Consider the following 12,543-nt stretch of genomic DNA (forward strand, 5'->3'; position numbering starts at 1 on the left):
CTTTAAAATAAGTCTTACTCCAGCCTTTCTTCTTTGTCCTTCTCTGGTCCACAATGTCCCCCTACCCCTTATGTTCTCATCTTCCTAAAAACACAGTCTCAATGTATGGGTAAAATTGTTTTGAAAGTTATGACAAATATTTCCCTTTTTCATTCTTGGTTCTGTTTTTCAAATAGGTTGTTCTCTGTATGCATACAGTTTCCAAGGGAAATGGCAGCATGTTACAAAACAGTTCTTTTTTTTAAACACAAAGGAGGATATGTCTATGCAACAAAATTTATGGAAATGGTACTACACTTTTCCAAATCCCTTACTTGTATTCATGTTGCAAATCTGGAATTTTAGGGGAGTGGGCTTATCTTTTTTAATGAGGTGGGTAGGAATCTAAATGCCCATATGAATTAAAGTAAACCATAGTTGCAACTACCTGTTTCTTTAAAACCAAAGTCCCATCCTGGGACCGCAGAGAAACGGTTATCAATGACTGCCATACTGATAACTCCAATTTCAACTCCTGACTTATCTTCTCCCTCCCTGATTGCTCCTGTCTGTCTCCCTTTTAAGCTCATCCACTTCTTACCAACCATTCAGTGTTGGATCCCTCAATCCCTGTACTCCTAATATTTTTAGACAGTCTACTCATTGTTCCAGTCTTGCCTTGCCCTATACTCAACCACGTCTTGCTGGTTCTCAGCCATTCTATTTTTCTATAAGCCACAGGACTATTGCATCTCGTTCCTGTGCCAGGAATTCTCTTCTCTGGTTCTCTGTCTTGTTAACACTCATCCATCCTTTACATCTCAGCTCAGTCATCATTTACTGACTTCCTCAGACTTGGTCCAATCTAACACCACATAACTCTATGGTCTCTCCTGACACTACATAACATTCTTACAGCACTCATCTAAATTGCAACTTTGCATTCACCTGTATGATTATTTGATTAATGCCTGTCTGTTACTAGAGTATAAACTCTTCCCTGTTTCTATTCTTCTCTTCCTGTTGCTCCTGACTAACCTTGCACTGCTCACTTTTCTTCCTCATGTGCTACCACATTTTCTACTGACCCGTGGCTTCCTCTGTCTCATAGATTCTGATAATTAGCTTTTCTCTTGATGATCCTCAATTTCTAGTCTTCCTCCAATTGTTGATTCTCTCTAACTCTTTTACATTGACACTCTAACAGCAAGATAACTTACTGGTTTAATTCATACTTAATATATCTTTGGCAAACTTCTTATGATAGACCAACTCATGGTTCCCAAGCCAACACTCAGATATACTTTCCTTGGGTCAAGCTTGTCCTCCATCCACTGCCTGTGGCCAGCATGGTTGAGAGGTCAGCTTTCCGGAAAAAGTACAATAAACAAGCTGCTAGGCCCAAGAGTTCCAATGATGCCACCAGGACTCTCCCTGTGTTGAGTCTTGCCTTTCTTCTGAGTCAACATTATTCTCAAGCAGGTTTTCTCCATATGGTGAGAAAGATGTATCTTGGAGATGACATTGATTTTACTCTTCTTCAGTGGATCTGAAAGTGTCTGGTAGGCACAGGTTGTATTCCTGGATTCCTGTGGTTCATTGAACCAATTAGCAGGGGGATGGATAGGCCAGGCCTGGGTCACACCCTACCCCTGTATCAAAAAGGAAAAATGGGGCCAACTCTACCTGAATATCATGATGCCCTGGAGGAAGGATGCTGAGCAGGAGATACCCACTGCTCAACACTTCATCTAGGCACAATCTGAGGCTATGTCTCTAAGAAGAAACTAGAAGACTGTGATTGACATGTTTACTGAAAATTTTATCCATTTTTCATCTAAAGAGTTTCAAACACCCAGGAGTGATGTTCAAAATATTGAATAACTGGTAGAGAAAGAGCTGGTCACTTTGAATGGATGCCCAACCAATTAGAATGAAGGTCAGCTGTATTAGCAGACTCCTGCTGCATAGCAACCCTGCATCAAATGTGAACCTTGGACTAGTTTCTAGGGGACTTAAATATCCAATCCTAGTCAATTTTCCTTATTGAGCAAACACCCCTTAGCTTTCTCTACTTTACTCACTTCCCTATTAGAGGTAGAACTGAGTGGACAGGCGTCTCCTGAACTCTTTCTACTCTTCAGTTCCCTATGTCATCTCATCATGTGTGTGACCTCCCCACTGGGAGACACCCTTAGGACAGAATATAAGCTTTTGAGCTGAAGCACCTTGAAATGGACACATGTACTTGCCTGATCTCTATTTGAGGCCAATACTGTCATTTTCTCTGGCTGAGGAAAGCAGAGGTCCCCTTCTTTCCTTCTCTCTATTACTTTACCACTGCCAAATGCCTCACAAAACAGTCCTGGTCTCTGCTGGATCCATCTTCGTCCCGGGATGTGCTACCCTTTCAAATTCAGATTGGATGAAGTGTTCTTTGATTAGAGACCTAAATGAGGGGCAAATTAATGGGCTGGCTCAGCTTAGCTGAAAAGCCTCACCCAACAACTGGTGTGAGGTAGAGTGTGTCTGTGTGTGTGCCTGTGTGTGTGTTTCTGTTACTTCTTGTCACACTTCCTTCTTCTCCTAAACTACTTAGCACAGAATCCATACACAATAGGTATCTAGTAAGTGATAGTTCATCTCCTTCCTTCTTGTTAGACACCCTTCCTGCTCCCCTCCTGCCCTGCAGCCTACTCTGACTTTAGTTGTTAGCAGTACCTAGCAGCACCATCTCCTCTGGATCCTGTCTTCCAGGCTCAGGGTGGGTCCTGGCCATCAGCACCCACACCTGCTCCCCAGGAGGTACTTCCCACCCTGCTGTGACCCCCTCTCAGCTAACAAAGCAGCCTACACAAAGACTTAGGCACACTTGCCAAGACAGTCTGACTTTTGCTTCCCTCTTCCAGATGGGAATTGATGGATTTCATGCCTGTCTCCTTTCAGGCTTGCAGAGAGTACAGCAACTTGCCAAAAACACACGATACTTCAGACAGAGACTGAAAGAAATGGGATTCATTATCTACGGCCATGAGGAATCTCCAGTGGTCCCCCTGCTCCTTTACATGCCTGCTAAATTAGCGTGAGTATCCACGGACCCTCAGGAGAACATCTAAGCCCCAGGACATCTGACTGATGGTGCTTTTGACACCAGGAGGCTCTTTCAGCATAGGTATTGCTTATGCACATTAAGAGTGTTGCCAAGTTCAGAAGTCACTTGTCCAGCTTTTCAGAAGCCATCTGCCATCAGCAAGGCCTTTGCATGGGTCTTATGGGAAGGGAACCAGGTGCGGAGGCCCATCATTTTCAAGCCCTGAACTGTGGGGTGTCACTTACCACCTGAGGCCTCATTTGTAAATTGCAGTTCTGTAGTTGAGCATCAATAACAACTGTGTAAAGAGAAAAAATGATTTTCCTCAGTGTGGCATAGATAATTTTATACATGAGCCATTCTCCAACCTGCTAGAGACTAATTAACTCTGTTATTGAAAGGAAGTTAATTAAAACTCCTTCTCAGTGTAAAATATGTGTCTGACAAAGTGCATGGTGGAAGGTAACTTTCATTGTATGTTTATCAGATTCTAGATGTCCTGACTCTCCTTTGACACAACCCCATTGTTGGAACTTTCTTTTTGATTCTCTAATAGCCTAAATGGATCGGCAGAGTATTAGAAGTAGTAGAGGAAAGAAGTTCTGGAGGTATTAGCTGAGAACTCATGATGGGTAAGACTGTTCCCAAAAGACTCTTCAGAGCATGCTCTTGTGCCCCTTCACCCCAGCAGAATAACAAGCAGTTAAAACACAAGAATGAGTTATCTAGTGCAGCACAGCGTTCCCACCACTCAGCCCTTGTTCCTGGATCTGGGTTGAAAATTCAGTGCCTGGAGTGGCCAAGAAGACAGTGTGCTACAGACATGTCACAGGACATTGCTCTGTGCTAATGACAGGGAAGGGTGACAGTGGTGATTCAAAGTGGTGGATAACCCAGACCTTTTACCATCCGATCTTGGAAGACAGGAAAGGAAACCCACATTTACTCAGAGTGGTTCGGGAAGTGGTGGATTCTGATGTCACATTTAGCCCATGTGTCCCTAATGTTATATGATTAGCTCAAATGAAGAAGCCAAAAGTAAACCTGTTTTATTTTTGAGAGTGTAAAGTACACAACACTGGATGGGAGTGTGCTGAATAATTCTGACTTTGATAATGGAAGCTGGGAATGGAATCTCAACAGGCTGGGACAATGAGCCCATCCAATGAGAAGAGTCCATGAAGAATAAAAACAAATGCATTGAAAAGCAAAAGTTCAACTGCAAGATAACAGAACAAGGGAGGGAATCCCCTTCCTCCTCTCTTTGCCATGGGTCCTGACTAGACAAAGCTACTGTGAAAAATGAGAATGAGACTGGGAGAGAGTTTCCTGGAAAAGTTATGTTCCAGCGCATAATGAGTTGTTTGAAATGAAAAAGAATTTTGACCTCTGGGCAGTCTAGGACAAATTATCCAACCCTCTGAAGCCTTACTTTTCTTGTACTGAAAATGGGATATAATAGCACCTATCTCATAAGATCATTCAAAGATTAAACTAGATGAGGTCTATCAGCATTTGGCATGCCACCTCTTATATAGGAGCTACTCAGTGTTGGCTGTTATTATTAATAGTATTAATAATTATATAAAGCATTTAATATAGTGCTTGTCATACTGTGAGGACTCAATCAGTGGTACCCATTTTTATTGTCACTATTTCTACTCCTACTGCTGCTACAATGATGATGACTATTAGTTTCAACTGAGTGCAAGGTTGAGTCATCATACTTGCATGGCTTTTCAAAACAACTATTGCAATATTTGGTGACATTAATAAAAACAGAACATCAGAGAAAATAGTAGGAAGAGATTCTGCTATGTTATGCCCCAATTATGCTATTTTAGACCCTGGGTGACGTGACAAACCATCTAGTGCCTTCCAATTTAAGGTAGTTTGTAAGGAGGAGCTAACATTGCTGAAAGTTAATCATATGGTAAGGAAGCCTCTTAAACCCAGTGATCACTCACCAAAAACTGGATGCTTAGTCTTAGTTTACAAATGAAGACATCACGGCACATAAAAGTCAAACTACTTTCTCAGGGTCTCTCACCCTGTAGGTACTAGAGCCCAGAATTCAAGCCAGTTCCATTTGCTTCCTGAACCAGAGTTCTTTTCAATGCACAGAACACAATCTCTCAAGCTTTAGTCCCCAGGGGAAAATACACATCTCATTAAAGCAGTGCAGAGTATGAGCTTAACTCTCTTTGATGTCACTATTGGTGAATCAAAAGGCATCACTTACTACAATGGGGAAAAAATCAAATTGTTTGGGTCATCAGGAAACAGAACAGGTGAGTTACATCAGGTAATATCATCTGTTGTTGGCAAGAGTTGCTGGCTAGAGCTGGCCTGCTGCCTGGTCCTGTTTTTTTCTATGATGCTTCTTCAGTGGAAAGTTTATCTGCAGAGAAGCTTCAGAAACAGGAGTTAATTGTATGACAGTGTGTGAGCACGTTTTTCATTTGCTCATTCAAAAACCTCGGATTTTATTAAAGAACTGTGATTTCTCCCCATCTCCACCTACCACAAAATGAAAATATCATCTCTCACCAGTTATCCTTTTGAACAAAGTCCGGTTTCAACTCTACCACTGGAATCTTTTATGGAGTTTAGTATAACGTGATTTCACCCATAAAACATTCACTTAAATAATCAAGAATGTATTGGATTTACTATTCGGTACAGAGTTTACATTTTCTATCCACGAGCCTCATCATACACTTGGAGGATGGCGATGCATGCAATGCAGTGATGCTGTGTGCAGTGCAGTACTGATGTTTTTATTATTATTATCGTTGTTGTTTATTATTATTATTATTATTCACATAGTTTAGTTTCTTTCCACTTAGGCTGGCTCTAATTTGCTTTGGGGAGTACCAACCCAGAGGCTCATTATTATAGAATGTTCAGGGCAGTCATATTCTTTAACTGAAGAAGTCTAGGTTTGGTAGTGTAAGTTTTAATTCAGAAGTGCTCCAGGGAGGCCTTAGATTAACCTAATGAACCAACAGTCATGTATTTTGCTCTACATTCCTTGGCAAAACTCGCTTCCTCTGCTACAAAGGTAAAAGTGCAGATGGTGAAAATGGTCTCTCAGGAGTCCCAAAAACTGGTCCAATCATGGGCCAGGTGATTTTTACTCTAGCAATGAAAGCACTTGACTTGCTTCCCAGACAATTATGAGCTCTCATTCTGTGCAGTCTTGTGTAGGGTGATCAAGAAAGAGGAGGAATGGCCTGTTTTCAAGCTTTCTCAGTCAGAAAGCTCCATCTCTTGTAACCTCCCCAGTCCAAATCAGAGGGTGAGTCTTGCCTTGCCTGAGGCAGGGGCTAGGGAGGCTGTGTGTCTGGTAGGTCTTGGAATCTCCATAGCTTCATTTGAGAGCCTGCATTTTGCCCAAGGCAACCCAAAGGCAGACAGCTAAATGGGAGAGGAATGGAAGACCCAGTGGCCTTTCTCTCAACATCTGCATCAAGGATTCCTTCTGAGTTACCACTGGAAGGTGTCTGTGCTTCTGTCAACTGCCAGCCTAAAATAAGACACCAGCAACCTTTGAATGCTAAGAGCAGACCCAAGACGTTTAGCACACCTGCAGGTAGAGCGTCTCTGGGATTTAGGATCCCTGTGGAGAGTGACAGAGCACAAAGGGGTAAAGGTTCACTTGGGGAACATGCCTGGATCTGACATTGGATCTTGGCACCAGAAATTTAGAGAGTTTGAGAGCTTGATATTGATACTGAAATTAGCTTGGGAATAAAAAGAGGCTGGAAGCAGTTAAGGGGAAGGAATCATAGCTTTAAAAGGTTTTGCTCTGAGTCAAAAGATTTAGAGTTATATGACCCGTGTCACAGTCTGCATCTACCGGCTGGCCTGTGTACCCATGTTTCTTTCTCTGCCTCCGTCCTGCCCCTTTCCCCCTTAATCCAGCCATCCCTGAACATACACGTGACAAATGAGGAGGCCTTTGCTATTTCCTAGTTTTGGCTTGATGAAAAATAAAATCCTTGTCTCTGGAGTAAGAACATGGCTTGGGGTTGGCTCCTGCAGACACTCTGATCCTGGTCCTGAAATTATAGTCACAAAATAGAGGCTTCTGGAAATTTCCACACTATATTATTGGTACTAAGTTTTTAGAACATAGAAGTTTACAACTAATAGATATTCTTTCTTTTGGCATTTGCATTGTGTTATGGTTTTATTTCTAGGGATCCTGCAGATGAAAGAGTTTACATATACACAGACTTTTAAAATCAGGGTCACATGCATCAACATTTTCTGCTCAGTGTCAAAGATTGTGCACATAACTGTCTACTGAGTGTGCCAGGCCCCCTAATATACATGCTCAGTTATGAGCGTCATCAAGTGATAGCCTGCACTTGTCAGGCGTGTTTGACAGAATTTCATTAATTCAATCATCTACTTATTGCTATAAAAATAGTAGAGTCAATTAGCCATATTCCTTTATTTGTAGGGTAATTTTATCACCCCTCAGTTAACATTCTTTTTAACCTTCCCCTTAGGGCTTTTGCAAGACATCTATTAAAGAGAAAAATTGGTGTGGTGGTTGTTGGATTTCCAGCTACTCCCCTCGCAGAAGGCCGGGCTCGGTTTTGTGTTTCAGCAGCACATACCCAGGAGATGTTAGACACAGTGAGTACACCACAGCCCACCAGAACGTGTGGGACTAGTCTCCAGTTCTGGGCTCTTTCATTTATTGAGCTCCCTTGGGTTTCCCTGGCTTTCTCCTGCATGGTTTAAGAAAACTGTCATTTTAAAATAATAAATAATAAAACTCATTGCTAAAAAACAAAGGTATCCCAGCAATGCCCAGCAACATGGTCAACTCAGCAGACAGAAAAAAATCACCTCAGTGAAGATTTGAGTCAAGTTGTTGTTTTGGTTTCATAGTAAAGACCGAGCCAGTAGCCAAATGTCCTGCTCTTCACTTGTTCTTAAATGCAGATGCTGATCTCATGTGCTATTTCAGCATTAACTGCCTGCATCCTGACGTTGCTCATGGCCACCACATCCATCATAAGAAAATATGACCCAAATAAACCACATATTGGAAAACCAACAACAAAGGTTCTGTCATATAAGCTAGTCCTACATGAGGTGTAATTGATTTTTAAACCACATTTCATTGTCCTTTGATTTCAATCTCTGGGTGAATGAGTAATATCAGAGAACCAAGCCAGGTCAGTCAGTCTGGTATTGTTGAAACTGTCTCGTAACATCAGTGCAGTTTAGCAAACACTATTGGATGTCCACTACATGCAAAACCCTGGGGGTAAAAAGTCCAAGAGAAGATATTGTAACAAGCATGAAATGACAATAGCAGACAGAATAAATTGGTCTTGGAAAATAAATACAGACAGCTTCAGGAATGGGAGGGTATCATGAGTTATCATCTACATAGAGTTATTTGAACAAAACAAAATCTGACAAGGTCAAGGCAATAGAAACAAAAGAAATGGATCTAGGAACAGACATTATAAATGCACAGAGCCGCCAAGACGTGGCAAATATTTGGATGTGGGGCACCTGTGGGACAAGGGATCAAGGATTATCCAAGATCTGTGGCTCTCCAGTGAATGGAAGAACAGCAAAGCTAAGCATGTAGATGAGATAAGGTCTATGGTAAAAAAGAGCAAATTATCAACAAGACTAGGGGAATAAAAGAGGCTTAGTTGTAGGCATGCTGGGATTACCTGTCTATGGGCCACCTGGGAAAAAGAAAATCCAATTCTAGAGCTTAGGAGACTATGCATGGCTGAAGCTGCTGTAATTTGAGGAACTGAGGGACCATTAAAGACAATGGTAGAAGATGTAGTTGTCCAAATATAACTGATTGGGCCAAGGTCAGACTCCAGTGGAGGGCCTCCATCCCAGGGTGGATGTAGGACCACAGACGAGGAACTAGACTTAGATGGAGCCAGAGCAATCAGGAAAGTTGTGAGCTAGTGTAGTGCTACATACAGTAAAAAGGGAAAAGCTCCAAGGAAGGGGAGGAGCAAATGTCCCCACGAAACAGCAGAACGTTTGTTCGTGTCGGGTAAGAGATAAGATGAAACTATTGGATTAGCAATTAGTAGGAACTTGATGTTCCTCAGAGAAGACAGTGTTAGAGGAGTGTGGGGACAGAAGTAAGAATTCAAAGAAGAAAAGAAATGAAGAGGGTCGAGGATACTTTTAGCTTGAATTACACACACAGACACACACACAGACACACACACACACGTCCATATCTTTCTGCTTAACCATTATATTCTTAGGAATTAAACCAGTGTTATACACAGTAACAGTTGATTGGCTCGCATGTCAACAACTGAGCTAACTCTAGGTTTTGAGATGATGGGCGAACTTTGCTGCTTTTGTGCTTTGCACTTTTCTCTAGTGTCCAGATTCTCTAAGATGAGTATATATTTCTAGTGCACCTGTTTTAACAAATTGTTTCTTTTAAATGTAATGAGTTGGTGATAAGAAATCATAGGCAAGTCATTCAAAAAGTTTGTAAAGGCAGGAAAAATAGATTTTGAAGAAGCCCTTGCAAGTGGGGAAAGATGAGCATGTATAAACATCAAGGGAGGGAGGGAGTGAAGAGAGGGGTGCTATGGGCAAGGGGAGAAAAGGACACAGCCAGGAGCAAACTCCCAGAGATGCCAGGAGGGGATGTGCAGCATGGATGGGTTTGTATTATTTTTCTGATCCAAACAGCACTGATGTGCTCATGAGTACATAGTTCTGTGGAGATCAGACCTGTGATTCTCTTCACGAGTTAATTCCTATGGAATACCTGATTTGGAAGGAGCAGAGAGATGTCATCTAGGCACTTCCAAACTTTTGGGATCATGCACTCTTATCAATGCAGACATTTAAGCAGGTTTCTTACTGTTAAGTATAAGAGAATGTGAAAAATGACCCCATACAGTCAGGACATTAAGGTAGCAACTGATCATGAACAACTAGAAACACTGCTCGTTAGATAAGTCCACTCAGCGATCTTGCTTGGAGCAAGGCAGAAATGAAGCCACTTTGCAAACACAAAATGACTTGAAATGTCCCTCTTCTAACATGGATGACAGCTGCTTCTTTACCGAGGACAGCTCTAGCTTCACTTTACTCCTGCTGTCTCCCAGGCAAGAAGTCTATGCTGTGTCATGAAGACACAACTCAAAGGTAATCTGAAACTTATCTTTTTCTGCCACAAGTTTATATATGTCATTAAACTTTAAAATAAAGCCTTCAAGGGTAAGCATGGATTGGATGCTTTTATTCCTCTCTTCACACCCCAAAAATAAACTAAACATCTGTAATGTGGAGATACACTACTAAAGAATAGGAAATAAAATGCATTAGCCTCTGACACTCCTCTAGGGTTGGCTTATGAACCGCAGCTTAATGATTTGAATTTTTCTTCTTTTCTTTAAAATCAAATAAACTGGCAAAAGAAGACTGTGGTCCTGTGTGAGGCTCCAGAGAGCAGAGCCACTTGGGGGTTTAAGGAGAACTGATAAGAGTCTATCTATTTTCAGGTTTTGGAAGCCCTGGATAAGATGGGTGACCTGCTGCATGCTAAATATTCCCGGCACAGGAAGTCAGCTCGCCCCGAACTCTATGACGAGACCAGCTTTGAACTTGAGGATTGAGTTTCCTGGTCCCGAATGGAACCTAAAGACTTCGCCAGAAAGACCTCCCTCCTTTCCTCAAAAGAAATACAAATGTATTTCTCCTCCTTTCTAAGGACGGTTTTGGTTTCCAAGCCAGCTTTATTGACCCAAGAGAGATATGATTTTTGTTGTGTTTTTAATGTCTCTGCAGAGACAAAGCTTCGGTTCCAGAGTTTACCTTTCTCCTCTTCCAAGTGTCTTGTCACAAATACACACCTGTACTTCTTAGAATATTTTTAATGTCAATGAGCCTGTGTTTTAGCTGCTCCTGTGCAGCCTCTTTGGTCCAGACCCTTTCAGGAATTCCAGCCAAATGAGAGGGTTTCGATTCTTAACTCAGTAGAGCTCACTGTGTGCTTACTTACTTCATCTGCAGACAGGGCAGGGTTGGGTGGGGGCAGGTGCTGAACTCCTTGTTACCCACGGCAACACCAGTCAGAACGCATCCACATCAGAGGAAGTCTCAGGCAAGAGGGTAAAAAATGTGACTTCTACCATTTGCTGCATTTGGACTTTCCCCAAGAATAAGTATCAAAAGCCATAGTCAATGTTTCGAGTGAGAGAGAAGACCTGACCAGCAGCAACCAAAGGTGTCTTTAAAGGAAACTTTCTTTTCCTCTTGTTGGTCTCCTATAGGTTTACAGCTGAGCTTTTGAAGTTTGGAAAATTAAGGACTCTTGTTTCATCAGGAAGGGAGCAGAAAGCAAGCCAGCCAGTTTTAGGCCTGAACTTAAACTGTGAAGTGGTAACAACTTGAATGTTGTTGGTGCCACGTGGACTGAATGTTCAGCGTGCATGGCCTTCACTTCTTTAAGGAATGAGTTGTCATTTTCCTATTGAATTTGGAATGCATGGTGAAATTCAAGGTCCTTTAGAGTTGACTCCCAAGACTATACTGGAAGAACATATTGATTCAAAAAAGACATTTAAAAGTAAATTCTATTCATCTTTTTCAATTCTGACACCCCCGTTCAGGCCTATTAAATGGCACTGTATCTGGCACCAGCGCCGCAGCTGAGTACTGGGTGGGCTTGTACACTATTGGGCAACCAACTTTAATTTACTTGTGTTCTCTCTGTCTCTCTCTCTGTCTCTGGGTGTCTGCCCGCCTGCCTCTCTCTCTCTCTCTCTAAAAGTAAACACAAACTTCTCTGCAAAAGAAGCCCTTTGCTAATTGGACCTGGTTGGTATGGAAAAAGCCAGTGGAAAACCTTATCTTTAATGAGCCCCAAGATTGTATTCAGATTGGGAAACTGTAGAAAGCAGTGGCGACCTTTCAGCAAAGATTCTGTAATAGTTCAAATGAGTTACAGAACATTCCAATCCATCAAATGACACTATAAAGAAGTCACTTCAAGAGAGGTTCAAATTCACATGACATAGATGGGCCCAGACTTTCATGCTGGGAGCTGAGATAGAAACTCCGCCCACAGCATGGCGTCCGGTGGAGCAGCAGGCCCTGATGCTCACAGCTTATCAAAGGATAAAGGGGATCAGTGTGAAGACCTTTATTATGGGGAAATGATAACCCTCAGTAGGAACATCAGGTTAAAAGTGGATCACAATGATAAATTTCCTAATGATTATCTGCAAGGAGTCCTACAAGCAGAACAGGAGAGGAAATGGGATCTGAAAATCCAGTTGCCCTGTCTAAGGACTGAGTTTAATACCTCAATTCCAGACTAAATTCCAACTCTTCTCAATGAACTGGTGCAGCATTCCATTTGCAAAGAAAATCTATGTTGCATAAATGTACAATGAAAAGGAAGCCTTGTAGGTCTTTTCTCTTGAAAACGTGCATTT

At 42.0% G+C, this 12,543-nt stretch overlaps 1 protein-coding gene across 1 annotated transcript in view; it reads left to right on the forward strand.

The window, feature by feature from the left end:
* LOC102535721 (serine palmitoyltransferase 3-like) overlaps window positions 1-10,863 on the forward strand; it is a 143,913-nt gene extending 133,050 nt beyond the window's left edge. The window contains exons 10-12 of the mRNA XM_072943806.1: window positions 2,926-3,061; window positions 7,591-7,720; window positions 10,606-10,863. Coding sequence (XP_072799907.1) covers window positions 2,926-3,061; window positions 7,591-7,720; window positions 10,606-10,719 — 380 coding nt within the window. The 3' untranslated portion in view covers window positions 10,720-10,863. The remainder of the gene's footprint in view (window positions 1-2,925; window positions 3,062-7,590; window positions 7,721-10,605) is intronic.
* Window positions 10,864-12,543: the final 1,680 nt, after the last annotated feature.

This window comes from Vicugna pacos, chromosome 19 (genome assembly GCF_048564905.1).
Source record: "Vicugna pacos chromosome 19, VicPac4, whole genome shotgun sequence".
Taxonomy (NCBI): domain Eukaryota; kingdom Metazoa; phylum Chordata; class Mammalia; order Artiodactyla; family Camelidae; genus Vicugna; species Vicugna pacos.